This window comes from Ovis canadensis, chromosome 12, assembly GCF_042477335.2.
Source record: "Ovis canadensis isolate MfBH-ARS-UI-01 breed Bighorn chromosome 12, ARS-UI_OviCan_v2, whole genome shotgun sequence".
NCBI lineage: Eukaryota > Metazoa > Chordata > Mammalia > Artiodactyla > Bovidae > Ovis > Ovis canadensis.
The window spans coordinates 40,610,877-40,634,555 of NC_091256.1; the positions used below are offsets into that span (position 1 = coordinate 40,610,877).

At 35.8% G+C, this 23,679-nt stretch overlaps 1 protein-coding gene across 12 annotated transcripts in view; it reads right to left on the reverse strand.

Annotated features, from left to right (window-relative positions):
• Window positions 1-23,679, reverse strand: part of CDC42BPA (CDC42 binding protein kinase alpha) — a 304,528-nt gene that overhangs the window by 100,238 nt on the left and 180,611 nt on the right. For 9 of the 12 annotated variants that reach the window (XM_069545453.2, XM_069545448.2, XM_069545449.2 and 6 more), the window contains exons 12-14: window positions 8,431-8,564; window positions 2,604-2,846; window positions 2,243-2,353 (exon numbers count right to left, since the gene is read on the reverse strand). In XM_069545453.2, the coding sequence (XP_069401554.1) occupies window positions 2,243-2,353; window positions 2,604-2,846; window positions 8,431-8,564 (488 nt within the window). The remainder of the gene's footprint in view (window positions 1-2,242; window positions 2,354-2,603; window positions 2,847-8,430; window positions 8,565-23,679) is intronic. The other 3 variants (XM_069545455.2, XM_069545451.2, XM_069545454.2) reach the window with 1 other exon arrangement.

Sequence of the window (23,679 nt, forward strand, 5' to 3'; positions counted from 1 at the left end):
TCTCCAACACCACAGTGTTCAAAAGCATCAATTCTTCTGTGCTAGCTTTCTTTACAGTCCAACTCTCACATCCATTCATGACCACTGGAAAAACCATAGCTTTGACTAGACGGACCTTTGTTGATAAAGTAATGTCTCTGCTTTTTAATACGCTATCTAGGTTGGTCACAGCTTGTCCTCCAAGGGGCAAGCATCTTTTAATTTCATGGCTGCAGTCACCATCTGCAGTGATTTTGGAGCACAAAAACAAAGTCTCTCACTGTTTTCATTGGTTCCCCATATATTTGCCAAGAAGCGATGGGACCGCACGCCATCTTAGTTTTCTGAATGTTGGGCTTTAAGCCAAGTTCTTCACTGTCCTCTTTCACTTTCATCAAGAGGTTCTTTAGTTCTTCTTTACTTTCATAAGTGTGAAATTTCACCACTTTCATATGGTGAAAATGCCGTAAGGGTGGTGTCATCTGCATATCTGATATTTCTCCTGGCAATCTTGATTCCAGCTTATGCTTCATACAGATCTGAATTTCTCATGTTGTACTCTGCATATAAGTTAAATAAGCAGGTGACAATATACAGCCTTGACGTACCCCTTTCCCTATCTGGAACCAATCTGTTGTTCCATGTCCAGTTCTAACTGTTGCTTGTTGACCTGCATACAGATTTCTCAGGAGGCAGATCAGGTGGTCTGGGATCACCATCTCTTTAAGAATTTTTCACAGTTTGTTGTGATCTACACAGTCAAAGCCTTTGGTGTCGTCAATAAAGCAAAAATAGATGTTTTTCTGGAACTCTCATGCTTTTCTGATGATCCAGCGCATGTCAGCAATTTGATCTCTGGTTCCTCTGCCTTTTCTAAATCCAGCTTGACCATCTGGAAGTTCATGGTTCACATACGGTTAAAGCCTGGCTTGGAGAATTTTGAGCATTATTTTGCTAGTGTGTGAGATGAGTGCAATTGTGTAGTAGTTTGAACATTCCTTGGCATGGCCTTTCTTTGGGATTGGAATGAAAACTGACCTTTTCCACTCCTGTGGCTACTGCTGAGTTTTCCAAATTTGCTGGCATATTGAGTGAAGCACTTTCACAGCATCATCTTTTAGGATTTGCAATAGCTCAACTGGAATTCCATCACCTTCACTATTTTTGTTTGTAGTGATGCTTCCTAAGGCCCATGTGACTTCACATTTCAGGATGTCTGGCTCTAGGTAAATGATCACACCATCACGGTTATCTGGGTCGTGAAGATGCTTTTTTGTATCATTCTTCTGTGTATTCTTGCCACCTCCTAACATCTTCTGCTTCTGTTAGGTCCATACTGTTTCTGTCCTTTGTTGTGCTCATCTTTGCATGAAATGTTCCCTTGATATCTCTAATTTTCTTGAAGAGATCTCTAGTCTTTCTCATTCTATTGTTTTCCTCTATTTCTTTGCATTGATTACTAAGGAAGGCTTTCTTATCTCTCCTTGCTGTTCTTGGAACTCTACATTCAGTTGGGTATATCTTTCCTTTTCTCCTTTGCCTTTAGCTTCTCTTCTTTTCTCAGCTATTTGTAAGGCCTCATCAGACAACCATTTTGCCTTTTTACATTTCTTTTTCTTGGGGATGGTCTTGATTACTGCCTCCTGTATGTCACGAACCTCTGTCCATAGTTCTTCAGGCACTCTGTGTATCAGCTTTAATCCCTTGAATCTATTTGTCACTTCCACTGTACACTCTTAAGGTATTTGATTTAGGTCATGCCTGAATGGTCTAGTGGTTTACCCTACTTTCTTCAATTTAAGTCTGTATCTGGCAATAAGGAGTTCATGATCTGAGCCTCAGTCAGCTCCCGGTCTTGTTTTTGCTGACTGTATAGAGCTTCTCTATCTTTGGCTGCAAATAATATAATCAATCTGATTTTGGTATTGACCATTTGGTGATGTCCATGTGTAGACAGGACAGAGGGTCTAAGACATCTAACCATGCCTCCCATGAGATTACGAATGTATCTCATCCAAGTATGCAGACCTTCATAAATTTTAACTCCTTCCTAACAGATTTCTCCATTAAACACAGTCTTCCCTTTCCTTGCAGCATGATTATGAAATCTACACCAGCTTCCTACTGATGAGAATTAAGAATACTATGTTTGAAGGATAACTAGTTTTTACTCCATACCAAAAGGAACACACGACTAGTAATCCTGTTAAGCATAAAGGGGAGAAATTTAATTCAACTTGATAAATATGAAATCAAAAGTTACCTTCAGTCCCTCTAGTTCATTCTCCAGTTGCTTAGAATAGTGCTCACTCTGTTCACGCAATTTCCTGTCTTTAGATGCTTCAGCAGCCACAGCTTCTGTACGAACTTCCAGCTTTTAAAGGAAAATGAAAAAAGCCGATTTCATGATTATAATTGTTTCTCTAATAAAATGTTTTCCCCACGAGAATTTACCTTGTAATACGGAGATAACTCAAATGTTGAAATTCATGTTAAATAACATTACCAAACTAAAAAAAACACTTTTTTCAAAAATTAAATGAAATATATATTATTTCACTAGTCTGAAAAAGCAGCTTTAATCACTACCCCATGGCCACTACAAAATTTGCCTGACTACTAACCTCTTTTTTGGCTCTTTCTGTTCTGCGCAGTTCTTGCCTTAAGCTTTCAACTTTTTGCATCACCAGGTCCACCTCTTCTTCCTTATCTCGGACATGGCGAGCAAGTTTCTGTTTTTGGGTGTGCAATTCTGTTAGCCGCTCATTGATCTCCATGAATTCCTGCATGGCCAGTTTCCTCTGACAGTGTGCGTCTTTCAGCTCTTTGGATTGGTTTTTTAATCGCTCACTAGCCTGGACTAGTTCCTACAGTTTTGTAAAAAGAATATAAGTTACCAATTCTGCAACCTAGGGACCAAATTTGGCCATCAAATTAGCTATCATGAAGCCATGAAGAGCCAAAATTATTCACCTTGGAATAAAATTAAAAGAAATGAATTACTTTTGAACAGATACTAGTAGCATGGTGCTCTGTTCGTATTCTCAATTTCTTATGCTAACATTCTAACTGCAAAGATTTAACCTGATTTACCTTAGTTTCAATAAATAAATAAAATGGTACAGAAATAAAAGATACAATGGTCAAAATAAAGATTTTGTGAAATGTAATGGCTATCTGTAAGGTTTAAAAAATTATATCAAATGATTACAAATGATAAAAACAAGGGTTATATTTGATGTGGGGGACTAACTCTTGGGCCAGCAGCAAAGAGAAAAGCTAAACTCTCTAATTAAACTGAGAAACTTAGAAGGGGCTAAAATAGACTTGGGTCAGTAGAATCACTTGCCTCCCAACAAAAAGAAATGCAAATCTTCTTTGAGGAAAAGTGTCTCAATGAAATCTAGGGTATTTTTTTTTAAGAGCATACAAATATGAGCTCACAACCATAGATTACCCAAACACCCAAAGGGCAAACAACTATAAGCAAACATTACAAACAATAAAAATAAACCCCAATATATTTGGATATTAGAATTATCAGATACTAATATATTGCTATATATAAAATGAAGAAATGAAAGGAAATTATAAAAACAGGAGAATGACAAAAGACTAAAATGATCAGGCAAAAAGACTATTGAAGTTGTTTATAAAACAATTTTATAGAGCATTTAGAAGTGAAAAAAGTAAGAGAGGTTATAATCACAAATCTAGAAGAAATCAAAAAAGGTAAAAGGATGCAATGAAACATTTTATGCCAATAAACTTTTCAACTTGTGAAATGAACAAATTCCTACAAAACTATATTTATCAAAACTGTTTCAAGAAGAAATAGAATGCTTGAATAGTTCTATAACAATTAAAGTAACCAAACCAATAGCTAACAAAATTTCCTCATCCCCCTCCAGCGTGAAAGAAATCTCCAGGCTCAGATGGTTTTACAGATGATTCCCAGTGTTTCAAGGAACAAAATGTTTCTCTTATACAAATTTTTCTAGAGAACAGAAAAAGAGGCAGTGCTACTCAGTGAATTCTATGAGACCAGTATAATCTTTATATATAAATTTTTAAAAAATATGATTTGTTTTCTTATTAAAGAAAACAAATTTAAAAATCCTTAAAAAAATGACATTAGCAAATAAGTTCAGTGATATATAAAGTGGATAAACATGAACTCTGGAACTCAACTCCCTGTGTTGAAATTCCAGTTTCCCCACTTTCTATCTCTATGATCTTGAACAAATGTACTTAGCTTGTTTGTGTGGGATCTCACCATTTACATAAATACTATAACTACTGCTGCTGCTACTACTACTAATACCTGGGTTCTGTAAAAGATTAAATGATCTAATATATATATAAAGCACTTAATACAATGCTATTAAAACAGATACAACATAACTGCTACCTGTATTATCATATTAATATTTAGCAGACAATATATGGGTAATATAGTTTTAACCCAGAAAAGCAAAAATGTTTCAACATTAGAAAAAGTCTATAAACATAAGTCAGAAAACCAATTGATTAAAGGAGAACAATTATATAATTCCATCAATGGGTATTAACAAATTCCTAGAAATCTGTTCCAGTACTGTGCAAAAAGAGAACATTTAATAAATTCAATACCCATTTTGATGAAAATGATTAGCAAAATAAGAAGATAACTTTCACCAAAAACTTAGAGAAAACATTATTATTAATGATAAAATAGTAAAGGTATTTTTGTGAAATCAGGAATAAGACAGGGATGGCTGCTATCATCACCTCTACTGAATGTCATATTTGAGGTCCTAGCTTATACAGTAAGACAAGGAAAGAAAAAACAGTAAACAAATGAACAAAATTGTCATTATTTTATAACACTTTAAAGAATCTCAAATAAATTACTACAATAAGAGTTTAGGAATGTTGCTAGGACAGAATCAGTAAGAAAGTAAAATTTTAAATGTACAATTTACTGGGGACTTCAATGGTGGCTCAGATGGTGAAGACTCTGCCTGTAATGCAGGAGACCCAGGTTTGATCCCTGCGTCAGGAAGATTCCTGGAGAAGGGCATGGCAACCCAATCCAGCATTCTTGCCTGGAAAATCCCATGGACAGAGGAGCTTGACGGAGTGCAGTCCATGGGGTTGCAAAGAGTTGGACATGACGGAGCAACTAACACTTTCTTTTCACAATTTAATATATGAAAACTTAGGATAATAAATTTAAGGAGAGGCAAACAAGACCTGCATAGAATTTTATGGTGAAACATTTTAAAATACTTTAAAGATACACAGATATACAACGTTTGTGGATAAAATAATTTTATGTTTTTGTACAGTTAGGCCTTTCTAAGCAAATTTTACTGAAACTTAGGACATGAACAAGTCTTTATGACTAACTTAGACAGTAAGAAAACTGCAAAGAGATTTAACTCCTGGGCTGAGGTGTTTACACTTCAAGGAGGGGCTGAGAGAGAGATAAGAGCTAGAACCAAGGAGACACCCTCTTTTTAGAGCTGGAGAGTCGGACTTATCTTTTCACTGGAGTGACTCATTTATATTTCAAAGGGTCCTAGATTCTTCTCTTTAGGTTTCCAAGGAGACCCTCAGAAAGGTGGGTAGAGATAGAGGGCAAGCAGGAAGCATCTGCCTCTCTCCTCTGTATAAACACCCTCATTCAGTTTCTTGGGACTACTTCTCCTTGAGTTTTCTTTCTGAATGCAAATGGTAATAATCTTTCCTTGCTCTTGAAATCCTGTGAGCATTTAGAATGATATTAATAAATAATGGATAAGAACTTAAAGACTCAATATTATAATGATGTCAATTCTCCTGAAATTGCTCTATATAGATTTAATGCAATTTTAAACAAAATCCCATCACAGTCTTCAAGGACTAGAGAGTTGAATGAATGGAAATTTAATATACGAGAGAGGTGATACTGCACATCACTGAGGGAAGGAGGGCCTATTTAACAAACGAACAGCTGGCTAGCTATATGAGAAAAAGTGAAATTGGATCCTTACCTCATATGATACACAAAAATAAATTGCTGATGCATTAAAAACTCAAATATGAAGACCAAACTTATAAAAGGTCAAGATAAAAATTTAGGAGAATTGTTTTTTACCTCAGACTTCTTACATAAGCCAGCAAATGCAATAATCATAAAAATAAAGATTGATGAATTTGGCTACTTTAAGACTAAAAACTTTTTGCTATTCAAAGGATCCTATAAAGAAAATGCAAAGACAAGCCACTAGCTGGGAGACATCTGTAACATATATAATCGACAAAAGATTAGCATGCCAGAGAATTTCAAGAATTCTTACAGACCAATAAGGAAAAGACAAACAACCCAACAGAAAAATGTATGAAGGATATTAAAAAGTATTTCACAAAATAAGAAATATAAATGATAAAAGGATATGTGTGGAGTTATTTGACCTTGTTAGTAATTAAAGAATGCAAATTAAGGACATACTAAAATATCATTTTAGACCTAAAATGTCAATTTAGATTAGGTTTTTCAAAAATAACATTTCTAATAATATGAGGCAATGCTGAATATAAAAATTCTTATGCACTACTGGTGGGAGTATAAATTGGTACAACCAGTGGAAATGATTTGACATTATCATAAAAAATATTCAGATTGCCTATGACCCAATTATTCTATTTGTGTTTGTGTGTGTGTCTGTGTGTGTATTTGGATATATGTTCAAGAATGTTCACAGCAGCATCATTTATAGTAGTTATCAATTATAAGCAACCTAAATGTCTGCAAACAAAAAATTAGGCAAGTAAATTGTAGGTTTTGAAATAATGGTGTATATAGCAACTAAGTAAATGATCAACAGTTATATTGATGAGTTATACTATTTTATAAGCTTAAAAACAAGCAACACTAATATACTGTTTTGAGATACACTAATATGTGATAAAAATTTTTTAACTAATAGAATGATTAACTTAAAATTCAAAACACTGCCAGGGAAGTAGAGAGAAAAGGAAGGAAATGACTACCCAGGGCTATGCCATAAAATAGGTGATGGTCTATTTCTTAAGTTAGATGTTAGGTTCATCTATTATTTATATCAAAACTTATATAATGTTATATAACATTATAACTTTATATATATGTATATTTATGTATATTTACATATATAATGTTACATTTATTTTGTATATGCCTCAAATGAAAAAAATCTTAAGAATATCTGCTGCCTGCAGGGTATCAGACAACTCATTTAAAATTCTTTATCAATACGTATTTCATTTTAGCACTACCCTCTTCTCAGAATATATTAAAGGATTTTTAATATCAAAACTTATTAAAAATTGACAAAGTAACCATAAATCTAGATATCAGATGCTCATCCTTATTATGTTAACTAAGTTTGGCGGAGTAATCCTACCTTTAAACACATAATAATAACCACTAATAAAATAATATTATTAAAACAAACAGGGCCTCTGCTATAAATTACAATTATTATTAAATTGACCATAAAAATATGTGAATTTGTACCAGACACTGTTTGAAAGTGATTCAAGAAAAACATAAAAATATACTAATATAATTCACTTTGACCTTCATAGCTTTCTCTGTTAATCTTTTTGACTAGCTTCATCAGCAAAAGGTTATTTGTTTTATTTTTAATTATCTCCATTTCTTTATGGGCAGCAAGACTTATGTCTTCCCCAGAAGTACTTCCTCTATATTATCAGTGAATTATATACAACATAGTTGAATACAATTTATACTATGTCATAAGCCACTCATTTCTTTTTTGTGTTGGCTTGTATTAGTTTCAACATTTTAAAATTTGTTAATGAAAGGCAAAATACACAGAGTGTGTCATTTAAGTATATTTCTCTAGTGTTCAAATATTATATCCTCTATTGGATTGTGTTATAGTGTCCTAGCTATTAATAAATTTTGTAGATGTTTATAGTAATACTTATATGTTCACAAAGTTCTTACAAAAATAACTTTAGCTTATTCATCCATGCTTTGAAAGATAAACTGACACCTAAAAAAATGATTAAAGAATTAAAGAAATCTTCTGTCACAATCTTTTAGGAATGTTCATAAGCAAGTCACAGTGAAAATACACCTATATTTTTCATTTTTCCATAGATACTAAATTGATTTTTACTATTCTCTCATTTCCTCATGATATTTCTTTTTCAGTAACATTTACTTTTAATCAAGTCCTTTGATTACTAACTTTCCAAAAGAACAATAGATTCTGCACTTTGAAGCCTCAGGAATATAAAGGTTTCTTCGCAATTGCCATTCACAAAATGTCATACACCAAAATATTTAAGTTTTTAAACCAACATTTTACAGATAAAATATAATTATTGTAATTCATTATGAATGCTTTCGGTATACAAAGTAAACAAGATTAAGAATTCAGAAAAGACGTTAACAGTATGTCTATTTATTTTTACCTTATTTAATTCTTCCCTTTCTTGTTGTAATGTCTTGATTTGTTTTTCATAGGCCTTGATTTGTCTAAAAGCATCATCTAATTCTCGCCTCACAGAATTAGCTTCTTCAAGTTGCTGTTCCAAGTGACTTGATTCTGAAAATAGGAGACAATGTTTCATTTACTATTTGCTTAAAGACAAACACTCAACACCAACCATTTACAATAAATCTTCAAAAACTATCACTGAGTTGCTTTAAATCAAGTAAATTAAGTATCTTGAAACTGGTATTTAGCTTACGGACACCACAGGTCACTGACTCAAGACAATTAAATGCTTATTAGTTCACTGTAAAGATGGTGAATAGGTAATGCCAGTGTGAAGAGTAAATTTCATGTGCAAAGATTTTGCACAAAATTTATGTGCAAAAATATCTTACAGATTTATTAGAAAAAAAGGCCATACTTTCAAAAAATAGTAACTTCAGAACCAATTAAAAACTTAAAACTTACAAAAAAGAACACAATCAATCAAACAAAACAGGTACATTTTCCTCTACTATTAGTTAGCATTCCTCTGTTGATAATCCTCAAATTACTGCATGATGCTTCAAATTCTAATGCTCCAAATCACCCTGTTTGGTTTCACTAGTGGTGAAAGAATAAACTCTGATTTCTACAAGTAAATATTTGAAATAGGCTCAGGGAGTTGAGTAACTTGCCTAACGTGACATTGCTAAATGAGGATCACAGGCAACTACAGCCCACCAATCTTACATCAACTCTCCAACTAAAAAGGTAATGTGATTATAAATATTTAACCATTATCATTCAAAAGAGTTATTTTAAAAACAAAATTATTAATGTTAACATATGCTTACATAAAATTTAATTAAGTTGATATAAAATATCCCTGGCATTAAAAGTAAATTAGCAAATCAAAGAATTAAAGCCAGTGAAAACAGAAATATTAGCACATTCATTGTTAACTTTGTTCTAGATATTTTCTATTCTTTACAACCTTGTTACTTTGAGTGTCAACTCCATACAAGTAGTGTTAGCATCCTCTGGGAGCCTTAGAAATGCAGAATCTCAGGCCCCACATCAAACCTACTGAATCAGAATCTATATTTAACAAGATTCCCAGGTGGCTCATTTGCAAATTAAAGGTCAGAAACAAATGCACAAAGCATTGCACATTGTTGAGTTTGATGTTTTCAATAAATGAAGAAGTGTTTATAATACATTAATCCTGTTGAAGAGCATTTCATTTGCATAAAAGTCCTGAAATCAAGAAGTCAGCTAAATGTATTCACAAATTACAAACTAACTGGTTCTAGATTCCTTAGATTTATTAAAAGCCTATCTATATTAGGTATTATGAAGTCTAAATACATTTATAGATAGCACAGTTTTTAGCAATTTTGAAAATATCTGCAAAGTTACATTTAATTATTTTCATTTTGTCTTAATAGTATATAATAAGAAATGTTTTCCTTGAAGAACAATAGAAAATATCAATGGATGTTTAACCTTAAGGATCACAGATTTATATTCAGAAAATTACATTTTATCATTTTTTAAAATTTCAGCAGTTCATGTGGGAATTTTTTGTTTATACTAATTTCTTTCAAACATCTTTTTTTTGTTATTTTAAGTTTTCAGCATTTTTAGAATTTTAACAATTTCTGAAGTAGGTATCAATTTAGTTATTTCCAATAACTTGGAGTCACAATTTAGTATGTGACAGCTGATTTCTGTCATTTTCGGTGTCATTTTAATCAAATTTTATGGGTAAGCTATATCAATCTAGAGTAGAAGCATGGTACATTTAGTAATGCCTTTTGAGAATGCTCACTTCTTTCTTCTATCTTGAAAAGCTCTTCCCTAGCATGCTAAAATCTTTTGCAAATTATTGAGTCATTCATTTATCAAAACTGCTCTTCGTTAGAAACAAAAAAAAATCAGTATTTCATAAAATGTCTGTATCATATAACCTTTACAGCAAAATGTATTAAATGTGACCATTTCAATACTCTTTAAGGGTATTTTTATTGTTTTATTTCAATACAGGTTAAATTTTAGTTTTATCCCAGCCATTTCATGTTAGAAGCTTTACAATGAAGTTGTTAAGGAGATATACAAAATACATGTCAGATTTTCATGATTCCTATTTCAGATACTTCAGAAATGCCTAAAGAATTAAAAATATTCATTTAAATATCAGATAAATTATGAGAAGTACATAAGGAAATGTACTGGATAAAGAAGTTGAAGAAGACAAACCTACCCAATTATTTATAAAATTCTCTAATATGGAGAGAAGTACAGTACCTGTAATTTGGAATACACGGAATTTTATATTGCCCCAAAGGGGAAAAAAAAAAATCAAGAAAAGTCCAGAATATACTGAACTTTGGCCAACTATTGTAAAATGGCTCAGGCAGAAGGACCTTCACTTGCACTACAACAAAGAGCTCATTCAATTAAAATTTTGAAAGCAATCCTTAAAGATTAACAAAACTATCTATTAAATATATGTCAACTTGATTTAGTTAAAACATTTAGATGAAATTGTTTAAAATCAGTTTTAGTGAATAAAGAGAAAAGCAATACTAGGGGAGTGAGATTAGCTCATACCAACCAAAAGGCTCTTAATTCACTGCTGCGAGTAGAATCCTGAAACTCAAGGATTAAATGAGGGCAAAATACACAGCAACTTTCTTTGCACTGTGTAGTATATCTCAATATAAAATATGGTCTCTGTCTTAAAGGAGATAGGAAGACAAGAGTAACACTCTTTAACAAGCAGAAAGTCAAATACAAATTGTGGGGCCAGTTATATGGATGACAGAAGAATTAGGAGAAAGGCATAACTAAGGCATTGCTGGCGGACTACAGTACAATGGGGTCGCAAAGGGTCGGACACCACCAAGCAACTAAGCACACACAAAGTAGCGCTCACGGAGGAACACTGATAGTCTGCAGAGGGGCTCAAACTGGAGGCAGACGAAGGCGGGCAGAACAAAGCACCTCTTTCTGATACGTAAAAGCAGTGTCACAGCTTTTCCATTGTGGTCTTATTTCCTCAAATAACTGGTAACTCTTCTGATGTGAAGAGATTTTACTTCTAGACCACGATGAAGGAAAAGAGTCCCATATTATCTTCCCCTCCATTCACTATTTTTCTCCTGAACTTACATAATGTAGGACAGTATGTACATGTATTTGTGTGTGTGTGTGTGTGTGTGAGAGAGAGAGAGACAGAGAGAGAGAGAGAGAGACAGAGAGAGAGAGAGAGAGAAAGGAGAAAATGGATACAGGGAGCCAGAGGAAGGGCAAAGGTGTTTTAGAGTTGGAGACCCAGACAGTAGTACACAAGCAGGGGCAGCTGCACATACCACCAACTTTGAGGCAATAAAAAGAACGGGGACATAAAGCACATTATAGGTCACAACAGATGTTTCATTTAGAAAACATACCTTTATTTTTCATATAAAAATATTAAATGAAAATATGAATTTTTATTTGTCTGTATATGGTCAATATATATTGTGTGTCTGTTACATGGTATCAGGAAACTCTGTCTAATGAAGAGTTTGGAGTGCGATGAGGAAAGCAAATATAAAAAAAATTGCAAATAATTATAAGCGTATTCAATTTTTTTAGGAGTTTTAAAATATTAGGGTAACACTGCCATAGGGGAAAAAAAGAGAAAAACATTAATATTGATTAAAGATCTTGCTCATGAGAAACACTGGGCTGGAAGAAGCACAAGCTGGAATCAAGACTGCCAGGAGAAATATCAATAACCTCAGATGTGCAGATGACAACACCCTTATGGCAGAAAGTGAAGAGGAACTAAAAAGCCTCTTGATAAAAGTGAAAGAGGAGAGTGAAAAAGTTGGCTTAAAGCTCAACATTCAGGAAACGAAGATCATGGCATCTGGTCCCATCACTTCATGGGAAACAGATGGGGAAACAGTGGAAACAGTGTCAGACGTTATTTTGGGGGGCTCCAAAATCACTGCAGATGGTGACTGCAGCCATGAAATTAAAAGACCCTTATTCCTTGGAAGGAAAGTTATGACCAACCTAGATAGCATATTCAAAAGCAGAGATGTTACTTTGCCAACAAAGGTCCTTCTAGTCAAGGCTATGGTTTTTCCAGTAGTCATGTATGGATGTGAGAGTTGGACCGTGAAGAAAGCTGAGCGCCGAAGAATTAATGCTTTTGAACTGTGGTGTTGGAGAAGACTCTTGAGAGTCCCTTGGACTGCAAGGAGATCCAACCAGTCCATCCTGGAGGAGATCAGTCCTGGGATTTCTTTGGAAGGACTGATGCTGAAGCTGAAACTCCAGTACTTTGGCCACCTCATGGGAAGAGTTGACTCATTGGAAAAGACTTTGATGCTGGGAGGGATTGGCGGCAGGAGGAGAAGGGGACGACAGGGGATGAGATGGCTGGATGGCATCACGGACTCGAGGGACGTGAGTCTGAGTGAACTCCGGGAGTTGGTGATGGACAGGGAGCCCTGGCGTGCTGCAATTCATGGGGTTGCAAAGAGTTGGACACAACTGAACGACTGAACTGAACTGAACTGAAAGATCTTGCTTATGAGGTATGTAGAGGCACAAGAGATTGAAGGTGACCTGGACACTTATTTTCCTTTCAAGCCAGGACTAAAGCCTCAAGGACTATTCATCAGGTAGGTCCTTAGGGGTGCACTTGTTTTATCTCTTGCTCTTTGGATCAACAAACTGTTTAAGACAGCTTGGATACAATTATGAATGAAACAGATCTAACCTCAATTTTACCACTATGCCTCTGGTATCTAGTCTAATTCTTGGTACACAGAAGCAACTCAACATGTATGTCTACGGACTGAATTAAGAAAGAATAAATGTTGCTGGTAAGAATGTGTATGGCAATTCCTAAAAAATCAAACACAGAATTATCATATAATTCAGGAATTCTGCTTATTATACACCCAAAAAAGACTTTGTGCAGATATTTGCACACTCATCTTCACAGCAGTATAATTCACAACAAACACAAGATGGAAGCAGCCCCAAGGGTCCATCAGTAAATAGATGGATCAATGAAATGTGGTATATACATACTGTGGAATATCGTATTAAGGGAGGAAATTATGACACATGCTGTAACATGGATAAATCTGGAATATAATACACTAAGTGAAATAAGTCAGTCACAAAAGGACAAATATTTGATGATTCCATTTATATGAGGTTCCCAAAGTAGTCAAATTCAAAGGAACAGAAAGTAGAATGGTGGATGCCAGGTATTAGTGGGTGGGAGGAACAGGAGTTACTGTTTAATGGATAAAGTGTTTCAGTTTGAGATAATGGAAGATTTTGGAGATGGATGGTGTGGATGGTTGCACAGCATTGTGAATGTGCTTAATGTTACTGAACTGTACATTTAAAAATGGTTAAGATGGCCATTTTTATGTTATGTATTTTCTTACCACCACCAAAAAAAAAATGTTCAGTTGCCCAGTCGCATCCGACCCTTTGTGACTCTATGGACTGTAGCCCATGGATTTTCCAGGCAAGAGTACTCGAGTGGGTTGCCATTTCCTTCTCCAAAAAGGTTTAAAAAAATGAATGAATGATATTTCAGAGATGGAATAAAATTGAGAATATCACTGAGACTGACACATGATCAAGAAATAAGTGCTTGGAAAGGAAGAATACTAAAAGGGATACAGCCTTTTTCACAGATTATATTCCAAAATAATGAGAATAGTCCTATAAGCACTGAACTTAAAGAGAAGGTAGGAGTAAAGGAAGGACATTATTCAACTAATAATTTAATGGCCATCAATTTCCCCAATTAGGTAATTCCAGGGACTATTTATTTGCATGTAAGGGATATAAGCATGTTGGGAATTGCCAACAATGCAGGAACACACATCAGGAAGTGCTCAGAAATTTCCAAGAATGAGATTTCATTTCATTTATTCACTCAGTCATCAACACATATTGATTTAGGGATTTTTATGTGCCAAGCACTATTACAGGCACTTCAATATATCAAAGAATACAATACTCAAAGTCACTGTTTTCAAGGAGCTTACAGTCTAGTAGTGAGGTGAGGGAAGTAACGCAATATACAAATTTTTAAAAAATTGGTGGTGGTGAAGTTTCACAGTGTGTCAGGACACTGAAACTACACAGTGCTAAGTTCTCTGGCTTTTCCTTTTGGTTCTTATTTCATAGACTCAGAGCTGAAGAAACCAGCAACCCAGAAATTCTAACAGAAACAGAGAATAAAGGCCCAAACAAAGGTTACTCTTTATAGCCAAAGAACCAAGTAAGGGGCAAAATAGCAAGACAGAAAAGTTTTAGAAAATAACCACTCTGCTTAAACACAACAGAAAACACTGTGGCCCTATGCCCACCTATGTTATATGTTAGCCAAAGACAAGTGAGGAGCTATATTCTCAATCCAATTTCCAATTGGGTATGTGTCCAAACACACCATGAGGGTAATTAGAGAAGGGAGAGCAGGATTTTTCAACCCCCTTGGCTGGTAACAAGCCTCTTTCCACACAAGTGTCAGTGAAAACTACAGGGGGAACCAGGACGTCCACCCCGCCCCCCCCCACCCAGCAGTAACGAGGATCTTCCCCTTCTCCCTACTGGGGTGCCATCAGAAAAGAACTTTCACCACTGCCAGCAGGAATAAGGCCACCCCTATCATAGTATTAGGCAGTGGGCTGGAACTTCCATTCCCTTCCAGCAATAACAAGGAGCCCTTCATCAGGTGTCAGAGGAAGCCAAGTGGGGAAACTGGATTTCTACCTCCACCTGGCAATAAGGAGGTGGCAATCTCCTCTCCATTGCTGGAGTGGTGTCCAGAAAACCCAGCTAAAGTGGAAGGTTAAACAAGACCCACTGTCATTAATCAAAACCACTCATCCTACCAAGAACTAGAAAAATCTCAACTTGAATAAGAAAAGAAAATCAATGGATGCTGATACCAAAATATTTAACAGAGATGTCAGAATAATCTGACAAGATATTAAAACATCTATGATAAAAATGCTTCAATAAGCAATTATACACATATTTGAAACAAAGGAATAAATGTAAAACCACAGCGAAGACAAAAAAAATCTCAGCAAAGAAATGGAAGGTTAAAGAACAAAATGGAAATTTTAGAAATTAGTAAAATAAAAATCTTGATAGGTAGATTCTGCAGCACAGAGGAGGTGTCAAAGGGAATCAGTGAACCTGAAGATAAAACAACAGAAATTGGCCAATCTGAATAACAGGAAAAAAAAGAAAACAAAAATGAACAGAACCTCTGGGAGTTGTGGGATGATTAACAAAAGATCTTACACCTGTGTCATCAGTTTCAGAAGAGAAAGCAGGCAGGTCTGTAAAAGTACTTAGAGAACTAGGCTAAAAGATTCTGAAAATTGGCAAGACTGATAAACCTAAAGATTCAAGAAGATGAACAAACACAAAACAGAATAAACCCAAAGAAATTCATGCCAAAACATATCATTAAACATAAGAAAACTAAAGAAAAAGAAAAACTTTGCAAGCAGTCAAGAGAAAAACACCTTGTGTAAAGGGAAAAAAAATACTCAGAATGACAGTGAATGTCTCCTCGGAAAACAGGAAACCTAAAGGAAGCAGTATGGTATTTTTCAGATCCCTAAACAAACAAACAAAAAAACTAGAAAACTTGCAATATAGACCATGTTCAGCAAAAATATTTTTTAGGAATAAAGGGAAAGTCAGGACATTCTTTGATGAAGAAATATGAAGAGAATTTGTTGGTAGCAGATCTTCCTTTAAAAAATAAAGGAAAGTCTCTAAATAGAAAGCAAACAACAAAACAAGGAATTCAACAATATCGGGAAGAAAGAAGAGCATCATGTAAAAATATGGGTAAATACAATAGAATTTTTTCTCACCTTAAGTTTTCTAAATTATACTTCATGGTTTAAGAAAACATTATAACCTTTTCTGATGTGCTTCTAAAATAGCTGAAGAGGAAATAATTAAAACAATTATATAGTAAACCAAGAGAATAAATAGCTGTCAGTTCAGTTCAGTTCAGTTCAGTTCAGTTGCTCAGTCGTGTTCGACTCTTTGTGACCCCATGAATGGCAGCACGCCAGGCCTCCCTGTCCATCACCATCTCCCGGAGTTCACTCAGACTCATATCCATCGAGTCAGTGATGCCATCCAGCCATCTCATCCTCTGTCGTCCCCTTCTCCTCCTGCCCCCAATCCCTCCCATCATCAGAGTCTTTTCCAATGAGTGAACTCTTCCCATGAGGTGGCCAAAGTACTGGAGTTTCAGCTTTAGCATCATTCCTTCCGAAGAAATCCCAGGGTTGATTTCCTTCAGAATGGACTGGTTGATCTCCTTGAAGTCTGAGGGACTCTCGAGTCTTCTCCAACACCACAGTTCAAAAGCATCAATTCTTTGGCACTCAGCCTTCTTCACAGTCCAACTCTCACATCCATACATGACCATAGGAAAAACCATAGCCTTGACTAGACGGACCTTAGTCGGCAAAGTAATGTCTCTGCTTTTGAATATGCTATCTAGGTTGGTCATAACTTTTCTTCCAAGGAATCAACATAAAATAGATTGTAATATGATATTTTATGCATGCTATATGGAAATCACAAAGCAAAAATCTTCAGGCGATACATGAAAGAGAAAGAAAAGGAAATGAAAGCACCACTACGGAAAAATCATCAATTCACTGAGTGCCAAAGAATTGATGCTTTGGAACTGTGGTGCTGGAGAAGACTCTTGAGAGTTCCTTGGACAGTAAGGAGATCAAACCAGTCAATTCTAAAAGAAATGAATCCTGAATATTCATTGCAAGGACTGATGCTGAAGCTGAAGCTCCAATACTTTGGCCATGTGATGTGAAGAACTGACTCACTGGAAAAGACCCTGATGCTAGGAAAGACTGATGGCAGGAGAAGGGGATGACAGAGCGTGAGATGGCTGGATGGCATCACTGACTCAATGGACACGAGCTTGAGCATACTCTGGGAGATGGTGAAGGACAGGGAAGCCTGGCGTGCTGTAGTCCATGGGTCACAAAGAGTTGGACACAACTGAGCAACAACAATAACAAATGAACTCAATAAGAGAGGAAGCATGGAACAAAGGAACTATAAAACTGTCAGAAAACCGTAAGATGACATTAGTAAATCCATACCTACTCAATAATTACTTTAGATATAAATGGATTACACTCTCCTTTCTCTCCCTCTCCCCTCCTCCACTCCGCTCTTGCCAGCGTGTGCTCTTTCTCTCTCGCGCGCGTAATGGTGCGCTCCTCCACTCCCTTCTCTTCGTGTCTTTGGGTTGGCATGTCCTCATGCTTCGAGGATGGATTCTCCTGCTATCTTCTAAATAAAATAGAGCTGTAACACTGATTTGTCTAAGAGCTATAACACGGTTTGTCCAAGACCCGAGAGCTGTGACACGCTGAGCACTTTAATGTCAGTCGCTCCAAATCTTTGTTGTGGGCGAGACAGAACCAAGGAACATACACTCGCCTGACAGTTAGGACTAAGTTTGGGGCTTCCCTGGTGGCTAAGACGGTAAAGCATCTGCCTGCAATGCCGGAGGCCCAGGTCCCTGGGTTGGGAAGATCCCCTGGGGAAGGAAATAGCAACCCACTCCTGTACTCTTGCCTGGAAAATTCCATGGAAAATTCCTTGGAGGCTACAGTCCATGGGGTCGCAAAGAGTTGGACATGACTGAGCGACTTCACTTCACTCAATAATTACTTTATATATAAATGGATTATACTCTCCAATAAAGACTCACATGACTGAGTGGATTAAAAACCAACACCCAACTACCTGCTGCCTATGAGACACACACAGGCTCAAAATGAAGGAATGGAAAAAGGTATTCCGTGCAAATGGAAACTGAAAGAGAACAAGGGTAGCCACACTTTCGTCAGACAAAATGGAGGATAAGTCAAAAACAGTAACAAGAAACGAAAAAGTCATTATATAATAATAAAGGGGTCAACTCATAAACAGGATACAATAATTATAAGTTTTCATGACCCCAGTATTGTAGTGCCTAAATATATTAGGCAAATACATAGATCTGAAGGGAGAAATAGACAATAGAATAACAGTAAGGGACTTCAATACTCTACTTTCAACCATGGATACATTATTTAGACAGAAAATCAGTGAGGAAACACTGGACACGGCTTATATTTCAGACCACTGGGACCTAACCAAAAAATTCCAACCAACAGCAGCACATATACAGTCTTCTCAAACACATGGAACATTTCTTCGGGGTACATCAAGTTAGGTTACACAACAAGTCTTAACAAATTTAGAAAGACTGAAATCATACCACCGACTTTTTCCAACCACAAAGGTATATGACACTAGAAATTAGTAAAAAGAAAAACTGGAAAAATTCGCAAAATGTGGAAAGTAACACATTCCTGAGTAACCAGTGGGTCAAAAAGAAATTAAAAGAGGAACTTCAAAAAAAAATCTGGAAACAAATCAAAATAGAAAAAATGTATCAAAACTTATGGAATGCAGCAAAAGCAATTCTAAGAAGGAAGTTCACAGCATTAAACACAGCAAAACAAAACAAAACTCAAGACATCTAGCTTTACAGTTTAAGCCACTAGAGTAAGAATCCTGAATTAGTAATCAAAATCGTCCCAACAAAGAAAAATCTAGGACTTGATGACTTTACTGGTGAGTTCTACCAGACACTTTAATAAGAATCAATGTCAATTCTTCTTAACCTCTTTCAAAAAATAAAAGGAGTAATCTCAAACTCATTTTACGAGGCCAGCAATACAATTACGTTGACACCACAGCCAAAAGCAAAAATCAATAAATGAGACTATATCAAACTAGAAAGCTTCTGCACAGCAAAGGAAACCATAAAAAAAAATAAAATGCAACATACAGGATGGGAGAAAATGTTTGCAAATCAAATATCTGACAAGATGTCTGTGAAAATCAATAGAAGCTTCACTGAAATGGAGTTGGGAGGCCAGATGGGGGAAACTCAACACAGACCTCTCTATATCAATTACAGAAAGAACTGTCAATTATAGACCCCAAGAGAGGAAGCATCAATTACAGGCCCCAACAGGAAAGACAGTATATCACATCTCCTACGAAAAAATCAACTCAGCCAATGAGAAACCATCATCACCCTAAACTCTCACTTTTCTCCAATGAACTTCCATTCAAAACAATCTTTCTCAACTTTCTCATTTTTCTCTATAAAATAATGTTCCTCTATTTTGTTAGACTTGCCTATGGATTTTGCTGTGGCTTGCTTGCCCTATTGCAATTTTCTGGTATTCCCAAATAAAACCATTATTTTTTCTGGAAAAATAACTGACTTTTATTTTTAAGGTCAACAAGTTAATAGAGACAAATAATCCCATCCAAAAAGGGGCAGAGGAGCTAGAAACATTTTTCTGAAAAAAAGACATACAGATAGCCAACATGAAAAGGTGTTCAACATCACCAATTATCACGGAAATGTAAATCTAATCACAGTGAAAAATTATCTCACACCTGTCAGAACGGCTGTCTCTAAAAGATAAGAAATAAAAAGTGTTGGCAAAAATGTGGGGAAAAGGGAACCCTTTTGCAATACTGGTGGAAATGTAAATTGGGGCTCCTACTACAGTAAACAGTATGGAGAGTCTTCAAAAAACTAAAAATGGAACTACCATATGATCCAGCAATACTACTTCTGGGTATTTATCAGAATGAAACAAAAACACTGACTTAAAAAGATGTGTGCACTCTCATATTCATTACAGCATTATTTAAAGTAGCCAAGACACAGAAGCAAACTAAGTGCCCACTGATGGATGAATTGATAAAATGTGTGTGTGTGTGTGTATGTACAACAAAATATTTTTCAGTTATAAAAAATAAAAGAAATTTTGCCATTTGTAACAATATGAATTGGACCTTGAGCACATTATGCTAACTGAAATAAATCAGAGAAAGACAAATACGGTAAAATCTCACTTATAGTTGGAATCTAAAACAACAGCAAACTGAACTCATGGATAAAAAGAATACTGGTGGTTCTAAGAGACAGGGGTGCAGGGTATATTAAAGGAGGGAAGATGGTCGAAAGATACAAACTTCCAGTTATATAATAAATAAACACTGGGGATGTAATATAAAACACTGTATATACACTACAGTGTATATAAAACACTGTAGACAGTAAATAATACCATACTGGAGAAGGCAATGGCACCCCACTCCAGTACTCTTGCCTGGAAAATCCCATGGATAGAGGAGACTGGTAGGCTGCTGTCCATGGGGTCGCTAAGAGTTGGATACGACTGAGCGACTTCACTTTCACTTTTCACTTTCATGCATTGGAGAAGGAAATGGCAACCCACTCCAGTGTTCTTGCCTGGAGAATCCCAGGGATGGGGGAGCCTGGTGGGCTGCCATCTCTGGGGTCACACAGAGTCGGACATGACTTAAGTGACTTAGCAGCAGTAGTATATTTCAAAGTTAATAACAGACTTATCTAACAGAATAGATCTTATCTCATCGCCATAAAAAAAAAAATTGAGACTATGTATGGTGATGGTAGCTCAGAGGTTAAAGCGTCTGCCTACAATGCGGGAGACCCAGGTTCGATCCCTGGGTTGGGAAGATTCCCCTGGAGAAGGAAATGGCAACCCACTCCAGTATTCTTGCCTGGAGAATCCCATGGACGGAGGAACCTGGTGGGCTACAGTCCACGGGGTCGCAAAGAGTTGGACACGACTGAGCGACTTCACTTCACTTCACTTCTAGGTGACGGAATTGAACTAAACTTAATATTTCACAACATATACAAATACTGAATTTTTATGTTGTGCATCTGAAACTAACAATGTTACATGTCAATCATATTTCATTTAAAAAAAACAAAAAAAGGAAAAGCAAACTAAAAACTCAGACAAAGGTAATATAAAAAAGGAGAAAAAACACAACAAAGACCAGTATCTCTCATGTATACAGATTAAAAAAATCCTTAACACAATACTGAAAATAGAATTTATAAAAATAAACATACACCATAACCAGGGATGTATATATTCCAGGAATATAAAGTTGATTTAATGTTTCAAAATCAACCAGTTTAATTCACCACAGTAAAAGGTTAACTAAGGGAAAAAACACATGCTTATATCAATCAATGCAAAAAATATATTTGACAAAGTTCAATATCCATTCATGAAAAACCCTTAGAAATGTAGAAATAGAGGAGAATTTTTATAACATAAAAAGCTTGATAAAGAGTATCTATAAAAATCCTACAGCTAATATTACACTTAAAGGTGAAAGACTTAATGCTTTCCTCCTAAGACTGGAAAGAAAACCAGGACGTCTGTTCTCACCAATCTTCTGCAACAAAGTGCTACAAGTCCTAGCCAGTAAAATAAGAAAAGAAAAAGCACCCAAATCAGAAAGGGCAAAAGAAAATTGTTCCCATATTTCCAGCCGCATAATGGTCAGCAAAGAAAACCCCAAGGAATCTTAACAAAACCAAAAAACCCTCCTAGAACATATTAGTGAGATGCGCTGTGCTATGCTTAGTTGCTCAGTCGTGTCCAACTCCGCACCCCATGGACTGCAGCCCGCCAGGCTCCTCCATGGGGATTCTCCAGGTAAGAATACTGGAGCGGGTTGCTGTGCCCTCCTCCAGGGGATCTTCCCAACCCAGGGACTGAACCCAGATCTCCCGAGTTGTAGGCAGATTCTTTACCATCTGAGCCATCAGGTAAGCCCATTAGTGAGATAGTTTATGTAAATAAGTTTTCCAAATCCGTATCACCTCTTTGAAGATACTTTAGTAGCCATACTATCTGGTGTCTTGTGTTCTGCTGCTTTTTTAGTGCCATAAAACTCAAATATATTAAGTGCTACATAATGTTTTGGTGTTGACATCGAAGTAAATTTTTCTATTTATCATATTCCAAATCTTACTCATGTTTAGAAAGATAAACCTACAGAAATTTGATGAAGATATCTTTCTCAAAAGAGTTACTTAAAAAAATAGAACAGCATAAATTATGCTCAAATTTTAAGTCTCCTTGTGTCTTAATATTGTATTTTAAATAGTCCTTTTTATAAAAGACACTGTCAGATTCCTTCTTTTCTGTACTTGTTTTGGCCTAAAACCACTTTTCTAGAGAGGTCTGACTTTCCTAGCTAAAAAGGTACCTTTTTTCTTCCCTCTACTCTCTCTCTCCCCCTATACTTACTGAGATCATGTGATGCCTTTAAATCCTGAAAATGTTCACTCACAGAACAAACCAAAGACTGAAAGGTCAGTAAGACTCCATTGATCAGGCAATGAGCCCTCCTCACCTCTTTATTTCTCTATCTTCATCTCCACTCATTCCACCTGCTTGCTCATTCTGCTCTAGCCACGCTGTCTTCTTACGTTTAATTTGAACTCACAAGGCATATTTTTGACTGTAGGGATTTTGCACTGGTTGAGCTGTCTTCTTGGATTATGTGTTTCCCATTTAACTGTATGGTTAATCCCCTTTACCTTTCTCAATATTTTGCTCACATGGACTACCGTATTTAAAACAATAGAACTTTTCATCTTAGACTTGTGACCCACACTCCGTATTCATTTGTAAGCGCTCATCAGCTTCCAGCCTACCATGTCATTCACAAAGGTGCATAGTTACTATTTCACGTCTCATGTTTGCCCTCCACTCCAGTGAGAGTTTTTATTGGTTTGTTTAGTACTGCATCCCAAGAACATAAAATAATGCCTAGTACATAAATATTTATTGAATGGAATAAATGATGAATAGATATAATAGGTATATCAACAATTATCATAATTAATTTCAATTAACTTCAGCAATACACTGAAAAATGAACTACTCATTTAAATGCTTTGCCAGACAGGTTTCAACTAATTATTCCAAACTGATAGGTCTTCCCAAAAAGTCATGTTTTTTCACTTAAATCTGGGTAAGGTGCTCCTCTTTGTGCACTCTCCATGTACCTGCGTTTATTTTATCTTCTGACCTTTGCCCATGTACTGCAAAAATCTATTTCTTTATCTTTTTGCAAGACCAAAACATGAGCCCCTTGACAGCAGAGCCATTCTTGTTTGCTTTTCCCTCACTGGCATATAGCTCACATCACATAACACATAACAGGTACTCAATAAATGTTTTTTTGTGTGAATAAAACACTTAAAAAT